Here is a 27,495-nt window from a genome sequence, read left to right as displayed (position 1 = left end):
TGTCTGCCCTCTCATTTCCATACTCTCCCCATGCCCTCCTATTTGTGTGGTCACGGTTAAGCCACGCCAACATTTTATATTCCTATTACTTTTTGTTTTATTATTTCTATAAAAAATTAATATAAAATATTGACGTGGCTTAACCGTGACCACACATCACATGAGGGCATGGGGAGAGTATGAAAATGGGAGGGCAGACAATCCCCCTCCTTCTGCGTGACCTATAAACAATTTTTCATAAAAAAGTCAGTGTTTTAAGTTTTAACAACACGTTTTTCAGCCAACTATTGGGAAAATTCCCACTCCGCATGCGAGATTTATTGCTAGAGAATAGAGTCACACGTAAAAAATATAATATATTATTATACATTTTATATACAATGGTAGACACAGGGATTTGGGTGGTTCGAGACCACTCGGATAAGTGGTTATGATGACTTCTGAGGACTAGGGGTGGGCAAACGGGTCCTGGACCCGCAGGTCGGGGTGGATCCTTGCGGTTCGGGGTGGGTAATGGGTGGGTCCAAAAATTATACATACAAAATGGGCTGGGCAAGGCCGGTTCTTGATAAATAACGGGGTTGGCCGATTCTAAAAATTAGAGAAAACGGGCCCCCGGCCCGGACAGTTCCCTACCCCTTAATCTCTATCTTTTTTTTTTTTTGTCAAAGATACCCTCTAAGTCTAAATCTCTATCATAGTCTCTCTCTTATTCTCAGGCTCACTTAACTCACCCCTCACCTCACCCTCTCTCTATCCTGACTCCAACTCTCCTCCCTCGATCTCTCCTCCTTGAATCTCCTTTCTTCTTTCGTCTCAGACCTTAATCTCTAGCCTAGGCTCCTATCTCAGACCTCAATCTCTCGAGCCCAGGCTCTCAAATCATGGCATGCGTGGAAGCCGTCCAGCTACATATGCATTTCTACAAATCATGGCATGCGCCGATCGACCACTCCTTCTCCGACATGCTACAGATGCACTTTTACAAGACCTGTGGTGGTAAACTCCGTCTTCGAGTTGCACATGTTGCTGGCCTGACTCGACCCTGTTTGAATCGACTATGTCAGAGGTTTATTTGGGGAAACAAATTTGCAACGTGGTGGCATGCGAAAGGTTGGACTGGGTGAAGAGGCACGATCACCATTGCAACATCCTCTCCTAACTCTCCATCGTGGCATCCCTAGGTATTTTATGAATTAGGGTTTCTGATTTACAAAATTAGGGTTTCTAGAATTTAGGGTTTTTATTTATGTGGGTTTTCTGATTTAGAAATTTTGTGGGTTTCTGTTTGTTTTGTTTCATCAATTGATGTTATTTGTGAGATTGATTTGATGTAGTTTTGTGTGTAAGAGTAATGGGTTTTGTTAGAAACTAAGGATCTAGGATTTCAAGGTTTACTTATTTCGGGACATGCATGGAAGAATCGTTAACATGTGCGGAGTATATACATTGATTTGTTTTTCTATGTTCTGAGTAGTGCAAATGAGTGTCTAAACTGGTTTTGCTTTTGCTTCTGCATCGACGTTGTTCCAAAACTGGAAAAAAAGGGTAATTGGACCCATGGGCCGGTCCCGAACAAGCTCGTTTCAAACGGGTTGGGTTAGTTCCGGTTTCCAAACCCAAAATCCTTCTACCCGGCCCGTTACATTTTAAAACGGGTAGGGCCAGGTTCCTCCAAAATTAGGCCCGGCCCGGCCCGTGTCCACCCCTACTGAGGACCACCCAAGTTTGAGCATATGGTGGTGGAGAATAGTGTAGTGGCTGATCGGCGGCTGCATGTTCTGCATAGTTTTTGTTGTATGAATAAGTTAGATTGATTATTACATAATATTTGCAATACAGATTCACAAATGCTGTCATATTCATTTATCATTTCTAAATATAATAAGATAACGCTATTCTATATTAAAGTTTTGGGTAAATTACGTTTAACCATCCCAACTTTGGGTCGCATAACAATCTCGTACCTCATCTTTAAAACAATGCAATCATGTCATACATCAACTTACCAATTCGTTGCAATCTCAAACCTCCATCAATTTTTTTTTCTCAATTTTTTTGTTAAATGTTGACGTTGCAGGTGCAGAACCACTCTCTTGCCCAAGTGGATTGAAAATTAACTAAATATTAATAAATTAAGATTTTTTTTTTCTAAAAAAATTAATAAGGAAAAATATACTCTTTCTTGCACGAGGGAGATCTCATCAATGGCTACCATTGTTGCGCCATTCGAAAACTCCAAACCAGCGAACCCAAGGCCACAACTCTCGGTCCGTCTTTCTCTGGATCCGGTCACGGCCTCCAACCCGCCTCTTCGAATTGACTGGAGCTTCAACGTTGCTGGTCCCACCCCTCTTGCTTTGATACCATGAAGAAAGTTAGGTTCCACTATAAAACTAATTGGTAATATGAAGAGTAGTTCAACTTATTTATAACCTCATGCAAAGTTTCTCTTCCCATTAACGTGACATTCATTCTCAACAATTCATTTCAAAAATAACAATTACTTTCTAAGAACTCAAAATAATTTTCTTTCTCTATTTTCGAACACCAGTTGTGTCTACTTGAACGAATCAGCAGTTGATTCAGTACTCAATGATCCTACTGTTCCGAAATCGGACTTAAGCAAAGTATTGTTGACAGTTGCATCATATTATCAGTGTATAATTGGTGGTGGTGGAGAGAAGTCGTGAAACTAATAATGGGCCACGTTTCAAGAAAATATAGTAAGTTATGTTTAATCAGAGCAAGACAATGTAACTCACAAAGTTCAATCTGATTAAAGATATACAACGTAATCATATATAAGTGCAAATGTTTAATAACCAGAACTATACATAGTTAGACGACTGAGAATTGTAGTTCAAGTTATTACATATTGTTCAGAGAAAATAAGATTATTGGTCCTTTTCCACATTCTAACCTATACATAGATATATAAAAGGTGGTTACTTGTGGAAGGTGGGGACTCGGAAATTACTAATTAGTAACCCAGATATGGCTTTTAGTTTTATTATCCCAATAACAACATCACTTATCAGTTATCACCTTCAGGGCCAGGATTTTCATTTGCACCCTTTACATTTTGATACTTGTACAACTTAGCACACACTAAATAGTAACCAAAATTTAGCACCCCCACCACAACTAGCATCCAATACACATTATCCAGCTTCCCACTGTTTATATTGTCCGGCAACCATCTTGTCACCTTTCGAACTAAATCAATCACACCTGTTCCCAAATAAAACGATATCCCAACGATCAAAGCGATCATTGCGGTAGATGTGCTTCGGAGTGACACTGGAAATTCTTGATAGTACAATGCTACTTGTCCTGGAAAATGAAATGCTTCTCCAATGCCTACCAAAACCAACTGTGGGAAAAGCCACAAGGCTAACATGGGGACAATAGCCCCAGGTTGGTCTTGGAGGTGGTGGGATTTAACTGCCGTGAGCCTTCTTGACTCCACCAATGCCGAAACAGCCATGCTGAGCACGTTTAACACGTGGCCTAATCCTATACGCTGGAGAGACGTCGGAAACCTACCGGTCATCTTCTGCCACGCCGGACATAAGAACCTATCAATAAGGGTGAGAGAGATGGCAGTGGAGATTAGGACAATGACTAAAATAGAACCAGCTGGTATTTTAAAGTGAGGTCCTATGTGACGGTCCATGGTAAGAGCCTGCAAGATGGTCAAGCTGGAGTGGACGGCTATTGGGGTACCTAAGAATATACTTGATGACCATAATGGCAAAATTCTCATAAGGGTCTTGAAATCCTCTACTTGTTGCACTGTGCATAGTCTCCATGGTTTTGCAATTGAGCCGTCTGATTTAATGTCTCCTTCAGTTTTCTGTGCTGCACGGTTGAGGAACCTGCACATAAAAAAGAGGCCATCAATCTATTTTGCTAGTCCAAAAATTGTTACCAAACGGACCTTCACTTTTATAGTACAATATAAATTGCAACTGACATAAAAAAAAAGGGCAGAAAAGATAAATAGAGACTTTGTGGATTATTTCAGGTAAAGCTTTCGGGCATTTTTGTCTCTCAATAGTAATTTTGTGCTTTTGCCTTAGATGATCGTATACTACTGAGTGCACTGCTCACCCAAGTTTAGCAGACTACTTATTTCAGAGGGATTTTTGTACACAAATTTTAACTTCTCACATACATTTCTTTATTTTAAGTCATTAGATTAAATAAATTGTATAATAATAACGAACATAATTAAATAAAAGTACAGAAGCTAACAAATGCATATTCATCATTTTCCTAGTTACATATCCATGTTGCCACTGTGTATATCAGATCAAAATGCACGACCTTTCTAGTGTTGCTGTTAGTCACATCATTCAAAAGAAGGAAAAAAGAAACCGTGCTCCCTGAACGGCTCTAGCATATCTAGTGTTGTTGTGCGGTTTCTTCATATGCAATTAATAAAGGAACAGGTAAAGGAAAGAATTTTCAATAGCTATATATTGTCTATATGAAGAGAATATTGGGCAATACATTTTCTTCCACTAAGAAATGTACGACACCATCGAAAATTCTGAAGTACATAAATGTATAACATACCTTGCTGGCTAGTTGTACGCTTGAAATCCAAGGAATTTAGTGGTTGGATTTGAGCCACTTAAAATAGAATATGTACTTTATATTGATGTAGCACATATATTGGGTTGTTTGAGATGTAATAAAATTAAAAGAAGGAAGCTATGTTCAATGGTGGAAAGTGATTGGGTTGTCTTTTCAAAATTTTCCATAGAAAAGTGGATTCTTTTAGATAAAATATTATGATTTGTGGAGTCTGTTGAAGTGTGTAATTCTGTAAACTATAGTCTTCAAATTGCTATGTGGATCAACAAACTTGTATTTAAAAAGTCATGTTTATAAAAACTCTTGGAGATGCTCAACAAATAAAAAAATAAATGGATTATACAAAATTACAAGACCCCAAAAAGTAGTTTAAAGGGTCAAAGAATTAGTCATAATAGGTTTTTTAGCCAAAATGATCATTGAGATTTACATAACATATAACTTTGATATCTGAGATTGAAAATCATTAGAAATTGTCCATGAGATTGTCCACCATCCATTATTTTGGTCATTCTATTAAAAAACTACATTAAGTGGTCCCTGAGCTTTTTAACGGAAAGACCAAAATGATGGATGATGGACAATCTCAGGAACCAAAGTTATGTGTTATGCAAATGTCAATTACCATTTTGGCTACAAATACCCTCAACTTAACAGAGTTTTTTAACAGAATGACCAAAATAATGGATGGTGGACAATTTCAAAGACCACTTTTATTGATTTTTAATCTTAGGGACCAAAGTTATGTGTTATGCAAATCTCATAGACTATTTTGACTAAAATGCCGTCATAATATATATGCATATACACACACGAACCTAGTACTCCCCTCTCGTGCAATTCAATTAGCATACAGAGAGGCAGAAAAAAACGAGTTGTAACGCCTATCTCTCAAGAATCCAAGTTTAAACTCTAGTGAATGAATAAAATTAATGTCAATCTAACATCAATAAAGTGTAAAGTAATGCTTGTACCTGAAGCTTTTGCTAGGTGTTGCATGGACCATGTCTGTCACTCGCCCATAGTAATAATCCTTGCTTTCATCAGAAGAGTGCTGAAGATTCCTCTTCCAAGTTGAAGCAACAACAACACGAGCCAAACCCACAAATGGACTCCCTTGTGGCTTGTCGAAACGATAGAAATGGGTTCCACATAAAAAAATGACCAATCCAAGTATGTTGGCAATGACACAAAGGCCAAACCCTAATTTCCAACTCACGTTGTCCTCAACGTAGACAATCACTGTAATACTTACAACAGAAGCAGCGTAGAGAATGAAGAAGTACCAGTTGAAGAAACTTGCTTGGGTTTTAGGGTTTTTGAATTGATTTGCTCCCATCGTTGCCATGGTATAGCGTGTGCCTCCCAAGCCAATAGTTGCTAGAGCTATGGATGTGTACAATATTGCATACTGTATTGTTGAGGTGGGTTTGCATAACTCTGATCCGTCGTTCATGCAAGTTTGAGGCTTCAACGAATTAAACGTCGCGGTTAACGCTAAAAGAACTATGCCCTGCAAGGTAAACAAGCAATGAGATCACATACATGGTGTTTAATTTAAGGAGTAATTAGGTTTTCATCCTTATTTTTACTACTCTATTGATTAAAACCTTATTACTTTTCAATTTTTGATCAAGGTCCTTTGTATTAATAATATCATTAATTATTTCAATAATAAAATATTTTTTATTTATAAATATATTCATTTAATATTAAAAATGTTACAATTAGTATATTTATATTTATGGCTAAATTTTTTATCATATATTTTTATTTTTAGTTTGTACCCATTTTTAATTTGCAACCCTTTTTTAATTTGTACCAATTTTCCTTTCAATTTTAATTTGTACCCATATATTAATTTCTTTTTGTGCCCATATTTTTTAAAGTTTTATTTGTATTGTACCCATATTTTTTTATTTATTTGTACCCATTTTTATTTTTGCTAAATGTACCCATTTTGAAGAATGTGCCCATGTTTTGATACAATAATTTTTTGGTTATTTTTTATGAATGTACCCATGTTTACACACACACACACAATAGTATATTTATATTTTAATATTTTTAATCCCACAAATTATGTTTTTTATTTAAAATCTCATTAATATAAACAACTATAATTTTAATTTTTAGTTTAAAAAATATAGTAACATACATAGAAATAAATTATCAATTAATTTTAGGGACTTGGATCAAAAATTGAAAACCAACAAAGTTTCAGTCAAAGATTGTTCATAACTAGGGACCGCATCCAAAGTCTCCCTTAATTTAATTTAACTAGGTATCCATAACCATGTTACCAATGAAATAGTAGGAAACTAAGGAGTAATGGTTTCTTTGTTAAGAAGACTTTCTCATAAGTGGGACTCTCTATGGACTTTCTGTCATCTCATGTTTTTTGCACAATGTTTTATAATGTTGGTACGAGAATTAACATTGTGAGGTGGTAGAAAGTCCATGAAGAATCCCATTTTGAGAGAGTCTCCTTAATATTTCTCCTGTATCTTTTTTGTTGGTCTCAAAAGAGGAATGCAGAAAGTTCATGAAGAGTCTCACTTTAAAAGAATCTCCTTAGCATTTTTTCTCTACATTTTTATTGATCTCAAAAGAGCAATGCCTAGGGACGCCTCTTTATGACCACATGATTAATTTAGTTAGAAATTATGATTCCTAACTTAATTATATTATCAAGAAAGAGTACCTAATACCTATATATCTATATCTTACAAAATTAAGATCCACTAGTCATTAACTTTAACAACATGGATATTAAAACTTTCGTCCATAGGCATAAAAAAAATAAAAAATAAAAAAACCAAAAGTTCCTCTTTGCAGTATTGATCACTTCTAACTTGACGACCTTCTTTTTGCCCTTTTACCTTATATATATATAAAGGTGGATCCCATATGAAGCATACGGTCCAAATGCAATCAAGTGCGCATGCACGTATCAAGTATATCATCAAACATGCGTCTTACATAAGTTAAACAGCAATAGAAGTAGAATTTTTTTTATAATTACCAGCAAGGAAATGCAGGAAGAAATGGAGATAACCGAGAACGGGCCTAAGAAAGAGTCAGCTATGATTGCTCCGATGACCGGGAAAAAACTGCTTGAACCGGCAACGATGTTTGAAATCTGAGCAGCATCAATGCTCTTCACATTGAATTCTTGAATCAGATACACAATCAAATTTGACAGCCATCCCCCAGCTGCAAGTGTCAACCCTGCTAAAGCGCCTGCACACTCAACATGTATAGCAACAAATATTATTAGGGAAATCTTCTCTTGCTAGCAAGTCGATAATATAAGATTACAACTTAGTTCACGCTCGCATGTGTGTGTAAGTCTAAGAGAGAGCAAGGGAGAGAGAGAGAGAGAGACCAGTGATGAAGGGGAAGGTGATCCAACCACCGCGTCTTCTACCGGAATCTGATGACGTATGAGCTTCGTGATCATCGTGGGAGAGGGAGCCATCCATGTTGGAAGTTGGTCAACTGATATTGAAGCTCAAGCTTGCTGGTGCTGGTGTACCGGTCTATTGTTTAATACTTGTAGCGAGGCTTGTGGTAGTGTGATATTCAACAAGAAATGTGAACCCACTGCGTCAAATATATAGTTGTGGAAATCCTAATTAAGAAACTAATTATTTATTCATAGGGAAGAAGAGGCTTAAAAACAGACTAATGAACACAAAACCCGAAGTCATAGTGGTGTGGTAGTCGGACGGGAAGGAAGAGATGGGTAGGGGAGTGACGTTCCAGATTTTTTTGCTTTTTTTTTTTTTTTTAAAGTTTTAAAATCAATTGTTCCTAACCTTCTCTAAAATAAATTGGAATTTTTTATCCACGTGGCAAATATATTGTGAAACCTATTTTTGCTATGTTAGCATTTAACATTTAACTTAAGACTTTTTAACAGAGGTATGATATTAAAATGAAATAATAAGTAATGTATGAGTTTGAAACATTTTAAAGATATTGAATGAGATTGAAATTATACTTATATCTGAAGGTGTAAAATGTAATTTACCAAATATTTTTGTTGAAGAATGATGTGGTAGGTGCATGACCCAGCATGACCCACTCTCTTGTCCAAGTGGATTGAAAATGGGACAAGGATTGTTTGCCCTGGTGCCTAGGGGTGGGCACTTAGAACCGAAAACCGAAACCGAAACACGAACCAAATCGAACCGCACCAAACGGTTTGGTTTTGCGGTTTTGAAATGGTTTCGGTTTTGAAACCAAACCGCAACATAGAAAACGATTTGGTTTCGATTTTGGCTTTTGAAAACAAACCGAATTTTAAAATATTTGGACTTGACTCATTGGGTCAACTATATTGTCTCTGATGTTGGAAAGTGCCACGGTAGATTGGTTGATATATAGCTGTCGCATTCATCAAATATTACTGGCCGACCGGCTCGAAATAAGTGTTGGAAAGTAGCTTCTAAACTGTTTTGATTCTATTTTCTAGCTTAGCTTACAAGCTAAGTTGGAAAAAGTGTGCTAGTAGACTTTGCCATGGTCAAGTTAGGGTTGGAAATTGCCATCCATATAATTTTAGCAGACTTTTTTCTTTCTTAACAATTATTTATTTAATTCACAACCACTGTAGTTTTAATATATATATATATATATATATATATATATATATATGTATGTATATATTATGGACTTGACTTGATATATCTGGGTTGACCATAGTGTCTCCAGACTCTAGTATTTGACAGTGCCATGGTAAACTGGTAGATATATAGCTGGCATTCATAAATCATTACTGGCCGACAAGCTTTAAATAAGGGGTTGGTTTTGTTTCTATTTTCCAGCTTACCTTACACGTAGACTGGGTCAAGTTAGTGTTGGACATTGCCAGTTTGGATTTCAAATTAGAAATGTTTTTTTTTTATCAAAATATCAAACTTTTTCACCGACCCCTTTGCACCTAACAATTATTTGTCTAATCCATCAACTCTATCGCATTATTAAATATATATATATATATATATATATATATATATATATATATATATATATATATATATATATAACTTTCTAATAAACTTCTTAAGAAAAAATTTAGAGAGTGAGGGTAGGAAAGGGACTACAGGAGAGAAAGCGCTTTCAACTGTCTGTAATTACTTTTTTTCTCTTGTAGCCTTACACCTTTAATTATATTAATTACATGGGTTTTACTTGCCCTACAAGTAATACAAGCCATATAGGGATTTGATTTCCAAAACTAACAATGGTAAAACCACTGACGGAGGCACATAAGGACTGTAGTAGTCCAAGGCCTACCCTAGCTGACTTTAAAAAATAAGATTAGTAGTACACTTATTTCTATTGCTTTGCAACCCTTCTCAATACTTAAAAAAAAAATCAATCATTATCGATCTTTTTCATCCAACATATCTCATCCCAAAATTAAGTATAATATTTCAAATGATTATTTATCACAAATCAATAACATTTAAATTAAAACCCATTACTCACTTTAATTAAAAAAATAATTGTCTTTCACTTATGCCCTGGTAGAGCTATTCCCCCTGTTCTTCTTGAATTTCATATATTTAGCCATTCTAAATTCCAAATTTATTGAATAAAGACAATAAGGTTGGTAAAACTATATTATTCTCTATAACATATTTGTTTCTATTCTATCCTACCTCTTACTTGAGTTTTAGGTGCCCTCTTGTTTTGTGTGGTCACGGTTAAGCCACATCAATATTTTATATTATTTTTTTTATAGAGATAATAAGACAAAAATAAATAATAATATAAAATATTGACATGGTTTAACCGTTAACACAAGACACTGGAAGTGGGAGGGGCAGACAATCCTTGTCCTTGAAAATGAACTAAAAAAATTGATGAAAAAAAATACACTCTTTCTCGCATGAGGGAGATCTCATCGATGGCTGCCGTTGTTGCGCCACTCGAAAACTCCAAACCGGCGAACCCAAGGCTGCATCTCTCGGCCCCTCTTTCTCCGGATCCGGTCACGGCCTCCAACCCGCTCCCAATCGACTGGAGCTTCAACGTCGCTGGTCCCACCCCAGGCATAGTCTCCACCGCCAGCAGCGTTGATTTGTGAACTGAAGATAGAAATGACGCCATTTTGAGGCATCGTCTTCCTCGATTACTCTGCCTCCCTCAGTCGCACTTGAAGCGCTCATTGTTTTCTGGCGAGATCGATGACTTGCAGTCATCCTGCACAATCCGTCGCCCTCATCGTCGCAGTCGGAGCAAACCCACATGTGGGTGTTGTGGTTGGGGTCGCCATCAATAATGTAGAAATTTGAAGAGTTGGGGATTTTAGGTTGTTGGGGTTTCTGATTTTTTGGTAAAGCTGTGAAATTGGTGTTGCTTTTGCTTTGTTTGATGGATTAAGATAAGGAAAGTAAGGATTTTTATTTTTGTTGCTTCAATATGCATGTCTGAGCTGATAGTTTATGATTGGTGGGTGGTTTTTGCACTGTGAACGCAAACCATGGCATCCCCGTGACGACGTCGAGCCCAGTCTCCGTCGAGCAGTTTTTTAATTTTTTTCAATTTTTTTTTTCTTTCAACTTGGTCTCAATTCCACGTGTCAATCAATGGAAGGATCTACGTGTTTAATTAAAGCCAATGTGGAGTTCCAGTGGGGGGATTATGTGGGTCAATGCGTATACTACATCAGTATTCAACAGAAAAATTAACATTAAAGTTGACTTAATGCACCTAAATGAAAATTTCGTAGGCAAGAGTCTTGAAATTCAAGAGATTAAGAATATGTATAATTTTTGCGTATGAAAGTAAATATTGTACGTTGCATGGAGAACTAACGTGCTTTGCTGAGAATAAAATTTTCCATATTAAGGTCGCACCCACCCACTACCAGATACTAATTAATTAATAATGAATTATTGGGTTTAAAGAAAAACTTCCAACCTAGCAGCTCAATTGTGATCCGATGGCCGGTCTAGCCTAAAAGCCTCAAGTTAATAGATTTGTTAGATTAAATGTTAGATTAGGGAGCAAACGAAGTTTGAATTTACATCGTGGTGCAAGAGCAACATTCTTTTCCACCACTGTAGTAGAAGGTCACTTACTCTTGTGCGCTACTTTGATGCGCTATTCTCTAAAGACAAGTTTGATCAAATTGGACAACTGAGATTAAAACAAGGTTTACAGTGGTTTTATGTAGAAACAGTTAATAAAACCAATTGGCCATTGCAAGGTTTCTCATTTCACCAAGATGTGACTTTTTTACCTTCACATCTTCACACGTCTCTCACATGTGGCAAATTTTCAAGCCAAACATGTAGATAACAAGAATTGTGTGACGTGAAGCATGTGTGACCGTTGAGCTTTACACGTGAACCAACATGCTCTGATTCCATAAGAAAGTTGAAGTTCCATCATAAAACTAGTTAGCAATATGTGGAGTAGCCCAACCAGACAACACCACGCCGCTTAGATTAGTCGAGCCTGATCCTACTGGTACGGTGTGATAAATTAAGTTCATAAATTAAGTTCATCTAACATTACCCTATTTATAATTCAATCATCACATTTCATATCATTTAGTTTACAAATTTTAGTCTACATAGCATTATCCATGTAAATAATCAAATTCTCGATATGGAGTGGTTTTTTATACGCACTTATATTCATTATTAAAACCCTAAAATTAAGTATAAAGGAAAATTACGATTTTAAAATTAAATTGGGATTTAATGATTGACGAACCTGAAATTGATTTTCAGGAACTACCAATATTCTACCAAAAAGTACGGAGGCAAGCAACAATGTTTGTTGCAAAAGAATTATTTTGTCGGAATGTTATTGTTAATTGATAGTCAACAACTCTCACCTCGCCTAATTATTGTAATCTATGATTAATTAAATCAATTTTAACATCAATAAATATATCTCCTGTCCAAATCGTGACGGTCACTACTCTAACACAGCAACAATTACAATCAATCTGCAATTAACAAATAACTTCACCAGAAAATACCAGAAACTAGAGAAAAAAATTAACAAACCCTAAAATTAAGCATAAAGGAGCTGTTTAGTGATACGGTCAAATGATATTCCTATTTACTTGTAAATGAGAAGTCTTACGTTCAATTCTCGCCAAAAGCAAATTTAAACTATAATATTGCTAGCCCATTGTAAGTCCACATTCTCTCTCTTATTCTAATAATATTGTATGTTCAAAAAAAAAAAAAAATTAAGTATGAAGGAAAATTACAATTTTGAAGGTAACTTGGGATTTAATGATTAATTTAAACTACATCTCTCCACAAAATTATAAGAATTACAAAAATATGGATAAATGAGTTCTACCACAATGAAGACCAAGGGGTGATGCACAAAGTTTTTCTAATTGATTTTCTCCCTGACACGAGGAGCCCGTGGCGATTTTTGTTGAACTTTTCAATGTTTCTTTTATTTTATACGAATCTTATAAGATTTTCTAAAATAATTTAATGATGTGGTTAATCTTATAAGATTTTATAAAATAAACTAATCTTATATAATATTGTACCATTTCTACACGAGCTCGTTTGGAAAATCATCGTAAGATTGATCCCAACGGCACAACATTATTGCGCTATGTTGAGATTCGACATTTTATCAAAGTCAAACCATTTCTGGTGCTGAAATATCGCATGATGGTGATCAGGGAAGCTGAAATGCCTTTGTGAGTCTTCATTTCTAATCTAACAACATTCGATTTACAATCTAAAAACAGATAAGTTAAGCTTAAAAATTAGTAATTTCTTGCTTGTTAGAGGGAGGCAGCTTGCTTACTAATTTCTTGCACTCAAGGGATGCGTGCGGCTTCTATCGGCTGGCGCGAAGAATCGCACTTTCATTTTCCCTGTTACTGGTAGGTAGTCCCAATCTAACTGAAAAATAGAATTCATCATAAAAGAGTTGGATCAAACTTCGAGTGGAAGCAAGACAAGTAGAGGATGAAGGTCCAATTAACGAACGAAGCTTGCTTAAAAAAAAAATAATACCGAGCATAAGAATCATTTCATAACAAGTAATAACAAGAGTTCTGCACACCCATCAGAAGCTTGGGAACTGACTTTCTTCCTATTATTTGGCAATCATCCCAGAAACTCCAAACTAGACCAATCAAAGACCCGCTGAAGTGGAAAGCGATGGCAACAAACACTGCAGTTACCTCAGTCCAGTGGAACAATGAATCCTCAGCAGTGGAATACATGCAGCATGTCACATAGACCAAAGGTACTTAAGGGTAATTCCTTCTCTTTTTCGAAAAAAAAAAGAAAGAAGAGGTATGCATTTGGAACTAAAGCACCCCGTCAGACATCGAGAAAATTAAAGGGCTTACTTACAAACAGCTTTTAAGGAAGGCGGAAAGGTAAATCAATTTGAGGATTCATTGCATGACCTTTGTCTCCATAAGAAGCAATGCATCTGCGCATCACTCTTAAATTAGACAAGAAAAATGTGCTGTTTTGTACCATGAGCTAAATCTTATCTAAAACGCAAAATTATAACTTCTGCAACCAATGCATTGTTCTATTCCTCAACATTCTACTGATGTGTGCAATGGTTACGGATTGTTGAACAGATTTCTTATGAGATGCAATGACATAAAGGTAGTGACAATCCAGTTTCCATACGACAAGAAATAGGTAAGGGAAATACACATATGGTTACTGGCAAGAAAATATGGACATTTTTATCAAGTCAAAGGGGCACCTGAAGCTATTTCTAGGTGTTGCAGGCACCATCTTTGCCGCTCCATTGTGGTAGTAGTATTCCTTTTCTCATAAACAACCGTCCCTACACCAGCACCACCGTCACCCTCAACTATTCACAACTGGACAACAACAACCACCCTTAAAATACACACATTTCACATGATAGATTAATTTATGTCACATAGAATACCTTCATGGTTGTCAACAGTGCAGCAGCTTCAAAGTTCAATGTCCCCGATGTAAATTAACTTCACTATGGTTTTATCAATGGCGACAAAGCGGGGTCTACCTCTTCTGCAGACAGTAATTCAACTATCAATTCCATAGTTGATGCATCTGCAGAGAAATCCCTATCCACCATTTCTTGAATAAGTACCATTGCCCTTGACATCTCATTGTTATAGAAAAACCCTTGAATGATGGTGTTATAAGTGCAATTATTTGGAGGGCAGCATTTCTCTTCCATTTCTCTCATAAACTTTTCTGCTTCGCTAATTAGACCTCCTTTACAAAGTCCACCTATCATTATGTTATACACCCTAACATCAAGCTGAAATCCTTTTGATGATAAACCACAAAAGAGTTTTCTGGCATCTTCAATTTTTCCAGCTATGCACATTCCTTCAATGAGAATACTGTAACTCACAATGGTCAGATCCAACTTCTTATGTTTCATCTCTCGTAACAATTCCATTGCCTTGGGAAATTGTTGGTTTTTACATAGGCCATCCAGTAAAACATTAAAAGTTTGAACATCTGGAAGTTGGCCACAGCCTTGCATTTGAGAAAGCAAGTTTTGTGCATCATGTATTCTCCCTACCTTGCAAAAACCGTCCATAAGGTGTTATAGGTAACAGTATTGGGAACCACTCCCCTTTGAGACATTTCCATAAATAGCATCCGAGCCTCATCTATCCTTTTATGATTAGAATAGCCGTTTATCAATATGTTGTAACTACGAGCATTAACCATGGATCCCTTGCTAAGCATCAGATCAAAGACTTCTTTTGCCTCGTCCATTTCTCCTCTCAAGCAATAACCACCCATAAGCGTATTGTAAGTAACCGTATTAGGTTCAATACATCTTTCAATCATCATTTTGACAATGTTTTTTGCTTCGCTGGCCAAGCCCTCCTTAGAGAGGGTGTCTACCAAGACATTGAAGGTGTACACATTGGGAAAGATATCTTTACTCACCATGTCATTCAACAATCTCCTAGCTTGTTTCCACTCCCCTACTTTGCAAACTCCATGAAGTAAAGACGTATAGGTCATGACATCTGGGGCAATACCCTTGCTCGTCATTTCTGCAAAGAGGTTCACTGCATCAACAGCTAGAGTATCCTTGCAAAAACTGTCGATGATAGTGCTATAGACAACTATGTCAGGCTTGCAAGCTCCTTCGTCCATCTTCCTAAGCAATTGGATAGCTGCACCATTGTTACCTTTCCTGCACAGGCCCTTTATCAATGTGCCGAAAGTAACCACGTCGGGATTACAATTACCAATCTCCATCATTTTGGTGAAAGTCGTACTGCCTCGGCCTCTCTATTATGAAGAAGAAAACCGTTGATTACAGTGTTGAAGGTCGCCACATTTGGCTCAAAACCAAGTTTGAAGAACTTTCCAAGGACGGATAAACCAAACTCCATTTGGTTGAGACGACATAAGCAGTTAATAATAATAGTTAGACTATAAACATCAGGACGGATTCCGGACATGCTCATTCGATCATGTAACGCGACGACTGCGGAGCAATGTTTCAGTTTTGCAACTTGACCCATGATTTGATTGAAGCGGACGACGGAAGGCAGAGGACGCCTTTGAAGCATTTCGTCGAACATATTGAATGCATCCTCAAGATTAGTGACTTTTACAATTCTGGTGTTTGTAGATTTGGTTGGTTGAGAAGGTCGAGAGTGAAACAAAGCTAAGTAATTGTCAACGAAACTAACAACGGAAGATTGAAGACACGGCGGCATACCTCCCACAAGTCTGCTGCTGCTGCTGCCGCCGCCGCCATAATAAGAAGAAGAAGAAGCAACAGCAGTCCGCATTATCTTCATCATCTCAGTGAGTCACAGAGTCACAGCCAACGTTCAACGATAGCGATGATATTTGTGATGGTCCGATGGAACTGTAAAGCAAGCTACACATATATCAGAGAAGAAGAAGATTGATAGAGAGAGAGAGACTACTTGGAGAGCATGATATATCTAAATTGTATAGAATGTATTTCATCATCATTAACTGTTTCATTACAAGGGTTATTTATACTGTCTAAGATAGCTTCCTAACTAAGCTATCTTTTAACAACCTTATAACTACAAGACTAATCTATTGAAATTTGGCAACATCTTAGCCACTCACTTAATACTCCTAACATCCCCCCTTAAGCTCATGGGCAGAGAAACTGAGCCGGAGATTGTTGCAATGTTGCTGAAACAAAGGTGCAGACAACCCCTTGGTTAAAATATCTGTGAATTGCTCACCAGAAGAGACAAAATGAATCTGCAGAAGTTGTTTGGCAACCCTTTCTCTCACAAAATGTATGTCAATCTCTATATGTTTTGTCTGTTGATGTTGAACAAGATTCAATGTTAAGGCTATAGCTGAAAGATTGTCACAGTACAAAGTTCGCTTATCAGATACTGAAACCTGTAGAAAGGTCAATAACTGTTTAACCCAATCAATCTCAGCTACAGTAGAAGATAATGCCCTATACTCGGCCTCTGTGGATGACCGAGAGACTGTTTGTTGTTTCTTGGAGGACCGTGATATCAGATTCGATCCTAGAAAAACAACTAAACCAGTTGTGGATCGCCTATCATTAGGATCCCCTGCCCAATCTGCATCACTAAAAGCTGTAAGATCCAAGTCTCCCTTAACATATTGAATACCACAACCCTATGTTGCCCGAAGGTATCTAAGAATCGCTTGATTGCCAGAAAATGAGATTCTATTAGTGCCTGCATAAATTGACTCACTTGATGTACTGCAAAAGCAATATCAGGGCATGTGTACTGAAGAGCACCCACTAGACTTCTATACAATGCTGGATTATTATAGGATTTCCCATCATCCTTCAATAACCTATTGTAAGGTAAACAGGGAGTGGCACACGGCTTGGAAGACAACATGTCAGACTTGGTGAGAAGATCTGTGACATACTTATCTTGAGACAAAAATATCTCATTTGGTTGTTGCACAATCTGTATGCCCAGAAAGTAATGCAACAGTCCTAAATCCTTGATATCAAACTCATTTGCCAAGGCATGAATAACCTCACCAACACATTGACTTGCACTGCCCGTGATGATGATATCATTAACATACAATAAAAGGATCATAATAGAATCACCAACATGCTTGACAAACAGTGAAAAATCAGAACACGTGGAATGAAACCCCAATGAAGGAAGAAACTTGGTAAATCTCTCATTCCATGCCCTAGGGGCTTGTTTCAAACCATACAAGGACTTATGAAGCTTGCAAACATAATCACCCTGTTTAGAATCAAGGAATCCAGGAGGTTGGGACATATATACCTCTTCTTGAAGAATGCCATGTAAAAAAGCATTTTTCACATCCAATTGTCTTAAAGACCAACCATAGTGTGCAACCAAAGCAATAACTAGTCACACAGTGGTTTGTTTTACCACTGGACTAAAAGTCTCCCCATAGTTTATTCCTTCTTCTTGATTGAATCCCTTTGCACCTAATCTGGCCTTATATCTCCCTATAGATCCATCATCATTTTTCTTTATTTTGAACACCCATTTACAACCCACTAAGTTTTTGTGAGGAGGAAGAGGTATCAAGGACCAAGTACCTTGATTATGTAGTGCTGTGAGTTCTTCTTTCATTGCATCACACCACACAGGAGATGTCAAAGCAGATTTATAGGTAGCAGGTTCCACTTTAGTGAGATCAGCCCATCCATTGTCATGTATCACAGACATGAATGCAAGTTTCTTAGAAATGCCACTCTTCGATCTAGTTTGCATTGGATGCAAATTGAATGGTGGAACAGGTATAACTACTTGAAGTTGGTCAGGCTGGAATTTAGGTACCACAGGGACAGAGGAGGATAAGGACTGATCTGCAGTGCCAGTAATGGGTGCATCTTCATTGAGATCACCAGTGAAAGAATGACTAACGGATGTGGAAGATGGCATAGACAGACTAGACCAGTTTAACAGTGTTTGTAGGTATAGGGTGACTCCTAGATTCCATGGAACTATTTGAATCAAACTATGAGGAACTAGACTGAATAAGACTAGGAGAAGAAACAGAAAGCACAACCATCACATTATCATTGTTTGACACCAAAACAGGATGAGAAACAGTTGAGGTAATTACTGGAGAAGTGACTGGTTTAACAGAAGACACTAGCGTGGAATAAGGAAAGTCAAATTCATCAAAAATTACATGCCTTGATATATAAACCCTTGTCTTAGTCACCTCAAAACATATGTACCCTTTAAACTTAGAAGCATACCCCAAGAAAATACACTTTGTAGTTCTAGGTTGGAGTTTGCTACTGTTATAAGGTTTCAGTAGTGGATAACAACAACAACCAAAAACTATAAGTTGTTGAATTTCTGGAATTGCATGAAAAGGTAGCTCAAATGGAGATTTGTAATTCAATGTAGAAGATGGCATCCTATTGATAAGATAAATAGAGGTTTGAGTTGCATATGACCAAAATAAAGGTAGTAAGGAAGCTGTTTGTAACAATGTGATGGAGGTCTCAATAATGTGTCTATGTTTTCGCTCGGCTAAGCCGTTTTGCTCAGGGGTATAAGGACAAGACATATGATGAAGAATCCTTTTATTCAAAAGAAAGGCTTGAAAGGATTTCCCTATATACTCCCCTCCCCCATCAGTTTGTAATATTTTCACAGAGACATCAAATTGGTTTGTAATGTATTGATAAAAGGAGACAAAAGTAGGGTAAACATCACTTTTATTGCTTATTGGAAAAATCCAAGTATAACGTGTACACTCATCAATGAAGTTTACATAATACTTGAACCCTTCAATTGACGAACAAGGAGCTGGGCCCCACACATCACTATGAACTATCTCAAAAGGGTTGACAGACTTAAACTGAGACACAGGGAAATGAAGTTTTGTAAACTTTCCTTCCAAGCAAGGAGAACACAACATAGGCAGTGAATCAGTACTACAAGACACTTTGGACTTTCTTAAAATCTGAGATACTATAGGATTAGAAGGGTGACCTAGTCTGTTATGCCATAATCTTGAATTGACTTGTTGTCCAAGGTAAGCAGTAACATAAGCACGTTTTGAAGAGGCACTGAATGTTGGAGAGATAATAGGATACAACCCATTACTGCACAGTCTTTTGTAGATTATCCTCCCTGTGGTTTTGTCCTGAATACAGAAACAAAATGCATCAATATATTAACCAACAATTATTATCCAAGCAAATTCGATGAACTGACAGCAGATTCTGTGTTAATTTTGGTACATATAAGACATAATTTAATTTCAAAGAGTGTAATGGAGTTTGAAGAATTGTGAAGCCAATATGAGATATGCCTAAACCTTCACCATTAGCAGCTTGTATAGTCTCATTTGATGGGTAAGGAGTTGCAAGAGACAGATTATGCAACTCAGTTGTCATGTGATTTGTTGCTCCCGAGTCGGTGAGCCATACTTGTTGAGATGAAGCAGATGGCTGTGGAGAATGAGAATGAGGTCCAGAGTTGGAATGAGCATACATGGCATTCATTGGAACATTAGAATTCTTTGGGAAGCAAAAAGCAGCACTATGATTAGAATTCCCACAGATTTGACATCCTAAATTAACCCCAGCATTTCGAAAACGACAAGTATCAACAAAGTGATTATTTTTCCCACAGATTTGGCAGCCTTGAAAGACATGAGCATTTCGAAATCGACAAGTGTCTGCAAGATGATTATGATTGCCACAGATTTGACAAGTCATTAACGGGGAAGAACCAAACTGTTGTGGAGGACCAAATTGTTGTGGAGAGTTTCCCAAAATTCCAAGTCCAGAGTTAGAAAAGAATGGCTTGTTGTTTCCAACCCTGTGATTAGAATTAAATTTGTTCCTGCCTTTATTCTTGTTATTGAAACCTCGATAACTATTATACTGATAATTGGAGTTAGTATTCTGAGATGAAAAACCATCAGAGTTCTTTGAAGAAAAAACAGATTGTTGAGCAACCAAAGCAGTAAGCATAGGGGCAACTTTCATACTTTCAAGCATTACTTATTCAACAAGTAACTGAGAACGAAGATCTTTCAATGAAATTATAATAATATCTCGACCCCTAATGACTGACCGAATGGTATTAAACTCAGAAGGTAAACCATTCAATGTAAGAATTACAATATCATCATCCTCAAAATAAACACCAGCAGCGGACAAATAATCTCTAGCTTCCTTAATCCTTTGAAGATACAAAGTGATGGAATCATTACCTTTCTTGATAGTTTGTAGCTCAGATTTCAATTGGAAAATACTGGTTCGGGTGACTGTGGAAAATTGTTCCTTCAGACGGGTCCATAAGTCCAAAGAACTGATACTCCCAATTGCACAAGAAATTGCAGGAGGCGAAAGGGTTGCAAAAATGAGCTGCATCAATGCTTTGTCATGTATTTTCCAAATCTTGTAGGCATCAGATTCAACTCGAGCAATAGTACTACCAGAAATAACTTCAGAATCCCCAGATATCACATCAGAAAATTGAGGAGGACAAGGAGTAGACCCATCAACAAACCCCATGATTCCATAACCTTCCAACAAAAGCTGCATCTGAAAATGCCAGGTTAAGTAATTGGTATTGTCCAACTTCATGGTTACAGACGTAGAGACAGATGAGATAAGAGATGTAATAGGCAATCACAAGATTTGCAACTGAGAGACGGTCACCATTTATGTAAAATTGCTTCACCAAGATTGATAGAGAACAAACGTCGAACACTTGGTGTGCAGAAAACCACACATGAATTCAAGAACCCTAATGTAAGTAGAAAACCCCAAATCAAGAAGCAAGATACAGAAGAAAGAATCGCAAATGTGTGCGAGCAGAAGCGGAAACAGATACAAAATTCCTAGATCGAAGAATCGTAAAGCTTTATGCTTTTTCCGGCGAAGATACCATGTAAAGCAAGCTACACATATATCAGAGAAGAAAAAGATTGATAGAGAGAGAGAGAGAGAGAGAGAGAGAGAGAGAGAGAGAGAAAGAGAGAGAGAGAGAGAGAGAGAGAGAGAGAGAGAGAGAGAGAGAGAGAGAGAGAGAGAGAGAATACTTGGAGAGCAAGATATATCTAAATTGTATAGAATGTATTTCATCATCATTAACTGTTTCATTACAAGGGTTATTTATACTGTCTAAGATAGCTTCCTAACTAAGCTATCTTCTAACAACCTTATAACTACAAGACTAATCTATTGACATTTGGCAACATCTTAGCCACTCACTTAATACTCCTAACAGGAACGAAATGATTGATTTTCCCTTCCGTTTCTTTTGTTCTGTTTTCGACCAAGGCAACGGGAAATTTTGAAATATACCCCAATATATAGGTTAATAGTTTGACCTTTCTTTTTAGGCTTTTTAGTCAAAATGATCTTTGAAATTTGCCTAACTCCTCACTTTGATTCTTGAGATTTGAAATCAATAGAAGTAATATATAAGATTGTCCACCATCAATTATTGTGGTCCTTCAATGAAAAATTATATTAAATAAGGATCCAAATGACAAAATTATGCTCTTTAATAAACAATAGGTTAAAATGATTTGACAAAAGTTGAGGGTATTTTTGTCATTTTATCCTTATTTTATGGAGATTTTTTACAGAATGACCAAAATGATTGATTGTGAACAAACTCAAGGACCAATTTTATCGATTTCAAATCTCAGAGATCAAAGTAAGAAGTTATGATAATCTTAGAGACCATTTTAACTAAAAATTCTTTTTTTTTAAATTTTCAGAATTTTAACTACATGCTACTAGGTTTTTCCGTATTTTCAGAATTAGAACTCACAACATGGCAATGTTTTTTCCCCTTTTTGTGTTGTTAATCCCTCGCGATAAAAATCTTTGTTTTTTAAAAAGTTACTTGAATTTTTGTCATCCGGGATAAAAAATCGTCATTTTTTATAAGTTAATTAATTTGTGTTATTAATCTATCGCAATCAGAAGAAGTCATTTTTTATCAAACAAGGAAAAAGAGCGAATAAAATCAACATGCGAAAGAAAGTAAAAAGAAGATAGAATCAAAAGGCAACATCAACACAGGTACACAAACAATTCTAAAGGGGAAGGAATAGACCTCACAACATGCCGGTGTTTTCCAGTACTCCGGTCATTACACTACTACGAAACCATTTATTAGTGTTGCTATGATAACCGATAAGAAATGTATATTACTGTCGGATATTAAGCAAAACTCATAACAAACATAATATGCATTCAAATATAACAATAATGTCGTCTGAATCCGCCATAACACATAAAGTAGACATTAAATATAAATTAACCTACAATACTGTCTTCTGAATCCGCCATAATACATAACTAGACACATAAGGTGGTCATAATCTGAATAGATTTATAAATCATTTACCCCTCTCTGTTGTGACGATTCATCAATCCAAGAGTCATCTTTCCGGGTATGGGTAGCTCGAAAAAAAAGAGATGGGATCCAGCTTCTTTCTATGCTTGTTCTTCTTTAAATATGTTAAAAGAGAACAACAAATACATGTTAACTAGATTGAAAATCAAAAAATGAAAAACACTACATATATTACAAATTAGCAACACATACATATTCCTCGCGCACCCGAGCAAAAGTTTTTGAACCAGTTGTATGGATCATAATTTTTAACTCTCGATTAAATTTGTTTTTCTCCGCCACCTCCTGAAAAGTAAAAAAATAAAATAATAAAAAAAAATAAAAAATAAACCTTATAAGACAAACATCTTTCAATACGAAATATCAAATCATTAATTTTTTACCTTTGTTCTAGGATTATCCCAATAAGCTACCATCTCAGCCCACTGACCAACATCCACACCAGGGGGAGGTTTTAAGCGCTCATGCTCTTGTCCTTTGGTATAATACTCCGCTTTTAAACCATTACGGTATTCCTTGTATGAATGATCCGCAATGTGGAGAGTCATGTTACGAATCAGTGTCATTCTGTCATAGTCTTCATCAAGAAAAATAATATTCCCCAATATTTATACAAAAACATACATGTTAGTATAGATATGAAATATAGACTTGAAATATAAAAGTAAAAAAACGAAAATATATACTTTAATTCTTTCCCACAAAACTTCCTTATCATTTTCCAGAATCAAGCGCCAATCCCTCTTCAATGGAAGATTTCTTGGATCCTTAACCTTGGAGGCTATTAATTTTGAAAATTTAGCAGCATTTGCACTAACACATTTCCCTGTCGAATCAAATGAACAAAGTTGTCTCTCTTTCCATTTCAGAATAGTAGCTTCGCGAGTTCTACATTGAGTTGCTCCTTATTAATGAAAAACAAACATTTGTCATGTATTTCAAAAACAACAAAGAAAAAACTCACAATATAATTACTTTAAAACGTACCATTTTCAGTTCGTTCCTGGAATTCATGGCCTTCATTTTGTTGCTCCATAGAAATGGCTGAGAAAGGAAGGAGGAGTAAAAATGGCTGAGAAAGGAATGAGTAAAAATGGGAAGGAGAAGAAGAATAGCTGGAAGTGAAAATGGGAAGGAGAAGAGGAATTGCTGAAGTAAAAATGGGAACTTGAATTATTTTAGCTTAGGGTAATAAATTTTGTCGGTTATAACCGACAACTTGAATAAAAACCGCCAGCCTTTTTAATATGCATGCCAGGTTAGTGTCGGTTATAACCGACAAAATTAACCAAAAACAACCACAAAATTTTCCTCCATTGGATTTTGTGCACCATTAATTTTTTTGAATCAAAGTCGCGGGAAAATTCCCACCCAAAATTTTGCTATGTTCGTGTCGGTTATATCCGACAAGGCCATGAGTGAAAAAAAAAATTTAAACCATGTGTGTGTGTGTGTGTTTTTTTTTTTGTTTTTTTAACCAATATAACATTTTAAATTTAACCACACAAACTAAAATATTTTAAATAAAAGTCACCACACAAATTGAAATATAGTCTAATTGATACTTAAAAAGCGTAAAGTAAATAATAAAACTATTATATTTCATCTTCTGTTTGGTCAACGTAGTCATTGACAAAACTAGTGAACTCGGTAGGCAATGGTAATACTTCGTGAAAATGAGTCTCTTCCATACCAACCTTTGTATGCATAACAACTAGATTGTGTATGATCAACTGATGCCTCCAATAAGTTAGTTCATAAAAAATAGATTTCTTCTTCCACTGACTCTTACTACTTGTATTGTTCTCAATTCATTTTCTGCATTGCTCAATTGAAGCATATTTCTTTGGTTTTCCAAAAGCAAATCTCAAAGTATAAAGTTCTTCAAGACATTGTAAACCAGTCTACTGCCTTGGTGCACTACGATGCTCTCGCCGACCATTAAAAGATGTGGTTTGTCTTCGAAACCTATGATCATCAGCAAGAAAGCGTTGATGCCCCAAATAGCAAATCATATGACTCGCCAGCAAGTTAATAGATTCGGTTTTGTGCATCAACGCTGTTCCAAGACATCCGGTTTTGTGCATCAACATTTGGCGCCGTCTGTGGGAAACGATACGAAAAGTTGTGTCGGTTCTCTATCATTTTTTCATCTCCGTCGTGAATCTGCAAAATCTGCAAAAATCCAGAAACTGAAAAGATCTAAATCTCAAACAGACACAGAGTTCTCTCTCTCTCTGACCATGTTTCATCAAATGAATTCCACTCTGTTAGAAAACAAGCGTCTCTCAACAAGACTGATGAGACTGAAAGTTGGAGGTCAGTCCCTTGCTCTCTTCCTCAGCAGCAAGCATGCACCGCCAGAAGCAGTAGCACGATCCACGAGACTGACGAAGGCCCGTCGGATTCAGGCCATCTTTTCACTTCAAGATCACTTCAGAAGCTACCAGGTGCATCAACCAGAGCCCTGTTTTGGTCTATTCATCGACGATGACGACGAGCCTGCCGTGGGTGACGAGAATAACTTGTCCGATCTGCACATATCTTTTGAACGATAATTTTTTCGTACAATCTGAAAAAATCGACGCAGAGGAATCGGATAAGATGAGCGAGAGGTAAAAGATTCGCCACCATCTCCAATTGCTTGGATCTGGAGATTATGTACCTGGTTAAGACTCCTAAGTGCATCAATGTAAACTTGCCGCCATACCCAAGTGCTTCAGTGAGCGTCGTGGTCCTTGCGACACGTCGGCAAAACCCAAAAGACCGTCTCCGGAGAGTACCGTCTCGACCGCCGACTGGCACACTTGTCCAATTCCACTTTTCCCAAAAGACAACCACCATCCTCACACAATTTTGGCGAGACGGTTCTCGACAGAAGTGGAGTACCCACCTCAAGACTCTCCGCCGTCTGATCATTCTCTGGAGCTCACTGTGCTCACCTGAAACAACACCGTCACCAAGATCGAGCACCACAGTTTCTCTCTCGTCCACCCCTCGTCTAGAGAGAGAGAGAGAGCAAGAAGGTCAGAGAATATCGCAGAAAACCGTATCAATTATGGCTGCGAGTGCTGTGACGGAGAATGAAGCACTGACCACACAAGCTCCATATGCTCCTGTCATTTTTTAGAGGAGAGTCAGGAGTGACTTGGAAACCAAACTTCTTAAACCATATATGCCCAGAGCATTGGTTGCTCCAGACACAGACCATCCAACGGGAACAGTCAGCCATCAGCACCGTGACATGAGTGCTCTTCAGCAGCGAGCAGCCGGAGCAGCCCATTTCAGTTCCCGTTTTGCCCTCCGACACTCTGACCATGGTTTTCCAGGCAGATGGAATAATACGGATGCAACCGGAGTGAGGGTAGCAAGCTCTCGGGGAAGAAAATGGCCGAAAGAGCCAGGCCTTGCATGCTGTTTATCTTTTGACTCAGTGGGGAAGAAAGTCTCCAACAACATCATTTCCATACCCATCTGTGTTTTTCCACTCATGATAATTTTGAAAAAGATAAGATAAGGGAAGAGCCCTTGTCGGTCAGATCCACACGTGAAAAAAGATAAGTCATTCACCTAATTCAATTGTTTTTATTATTTAATATTTATCAAATGGTACAGGTTATTGTGTGATGGTGGAACAATGATGATATCTTTTTATTATTTAATATTTATCAAATGGTACAGGTTATTGTGTGATGGTGGAACAATGATGATATCTTTTTATTATTTAATATTTATCAAATGGTACAGGTTATTGTGTGATGGTGGAACAATGATGATATCTTTATTTTATTTTTTGAATGTTTTCCACTAACTGATGGTGGGTTTACAACAGATGCTGAAAGTGGATGTGGGTTGCCACACCCATGCATTTTAAATTATGTTGAAATTATCAGCTCAAATCCAAAAGAACTAATCCACTTTTATAACCTAAAACTATGCTATAATACGCATGGCAAGGTTTTACACTTATAAGAAATATACATATTAAATAATTGTTGTTACCATATTTCTTTTACGTATTTATTATATTTATTCATTATACGCTCATGATTATACTGTCATTTATTGTCAGGAATTATTGAGCAACTAGGTCCACTGATCAACATTGTTGCTGATTAACGAGGTCTACCAACTTATAGACTGATGAGCCACGTGCTTGTGGTGATCTCTTGTCTGACCGAACACCCACTTGCTCGGACATTCGCTTATTGGGACACCTATGTGCCTGGACCCAACTCGATGACCCTACAGATAGTCCCAACTCGATGCCCCTACGTATGGCCCCGATTCAAAGATCCGACTTGCGGACCCGATCCGCGGATCCGACACATAGACCCAATATGCGAACCCGACAAGCAGACCCGAGTCATGTCGAGAATCAACTCATACTGAGTGCATGTCGACATAAAGTAGATACTTGCAATGAGGAATACCACGAGCCGAGTCGCCTCGCAACGAGCATAGCCTCTAGCCGAGCAGCCTCGCAACGAGTATCGCCTCCAGCCGAGCAG

The 27,495-nt window shown here is 37.1% G+C and overlaps 1 protein-coding gene and 1 pseudogene across 1 annotated transcript; both read right to left on the bottom strand.

The window, feature by feature from the left end:
* Window positions 1-2,776: 2,776 nt before the first annotated feature.
* On the bottom strand, window positions 2,777-8,395 carry LOC114819518 (protein NRT1/ PTR FAMILY 2.6-like). The gene is made up of 4 exons (XM_029088470.2): window positions 7,994-8,395; window positions 7,631-7,848; window positions 5,580-6,118; window positions 2,777-3,881 (listed from the first exon to the last, which is right to left on the bottom strand). Exons 1-4 carry the CDS (start codon window positions 8,088-8,090, stop codon window positions 3,038-3,040), a joined length of 1,698 nt encoding a protein of 565 aa, XP_028944303.1. The 5' UTR covers window positions 8,091-8,395; the 3' UTR covers window positions 2,777-3,037.
* A 4,716-nt stretch (window positions 8,396-13,111) lies between these two features.
* LOC103447836 (putative pentatricopeptide repeat-containing protein At1g12700, mitochondrial) lies at window positions 13,112-16,591 on the bottom strand (annotated as a pseudogene).
* Between the last annotated feature and the right edge of the window lie 10,904 nt (window positions 16,592-27,495).

Source organism: Malus domestica, chromosome 11, assembly GCF_042453785.1.
Source record: "Malus domestica chromosome 11, GDT2T_hap1".
In the NCBI taxonomy this organism is placed as follows: Eukaryota; Viridiplantae; Streptophyta; class Magnoliopsida; order Rosales; family Rosaceae; genus Malus; species Malus domestica.
This window is presented reverse-complemented; position numbering and strand designations above follow the sequence as displayed.

What these genes read in the sequence shown, in the direction of transcription:
- LOC114819518 (XM_029088470.2), bottom strand. Translation starts at nt 8,090, where the DNA reads ATGGATGGCTCCCTCTCCCACGATGATCACGAAGCTCATACGTCATCA. An exon ending in CACCTTCCCCTTCATCACTG is followed by an intron (nt 7,849 to 7,993) that starts GTCTCTCTCTCT and finishes TTGAGTGTGCAG; the next exon opens with GCGCTTTAGCAGGGTTGACA. An exon ending in ACACCTAGCAAAAGCTTCAG is followed by an intron (nt 3,882 to 5,579) that starts GTACAAGCATTA and finishes TTTTATGTGCAG; the next exon opens with GTTCCTCAACCGTGCAGCAC.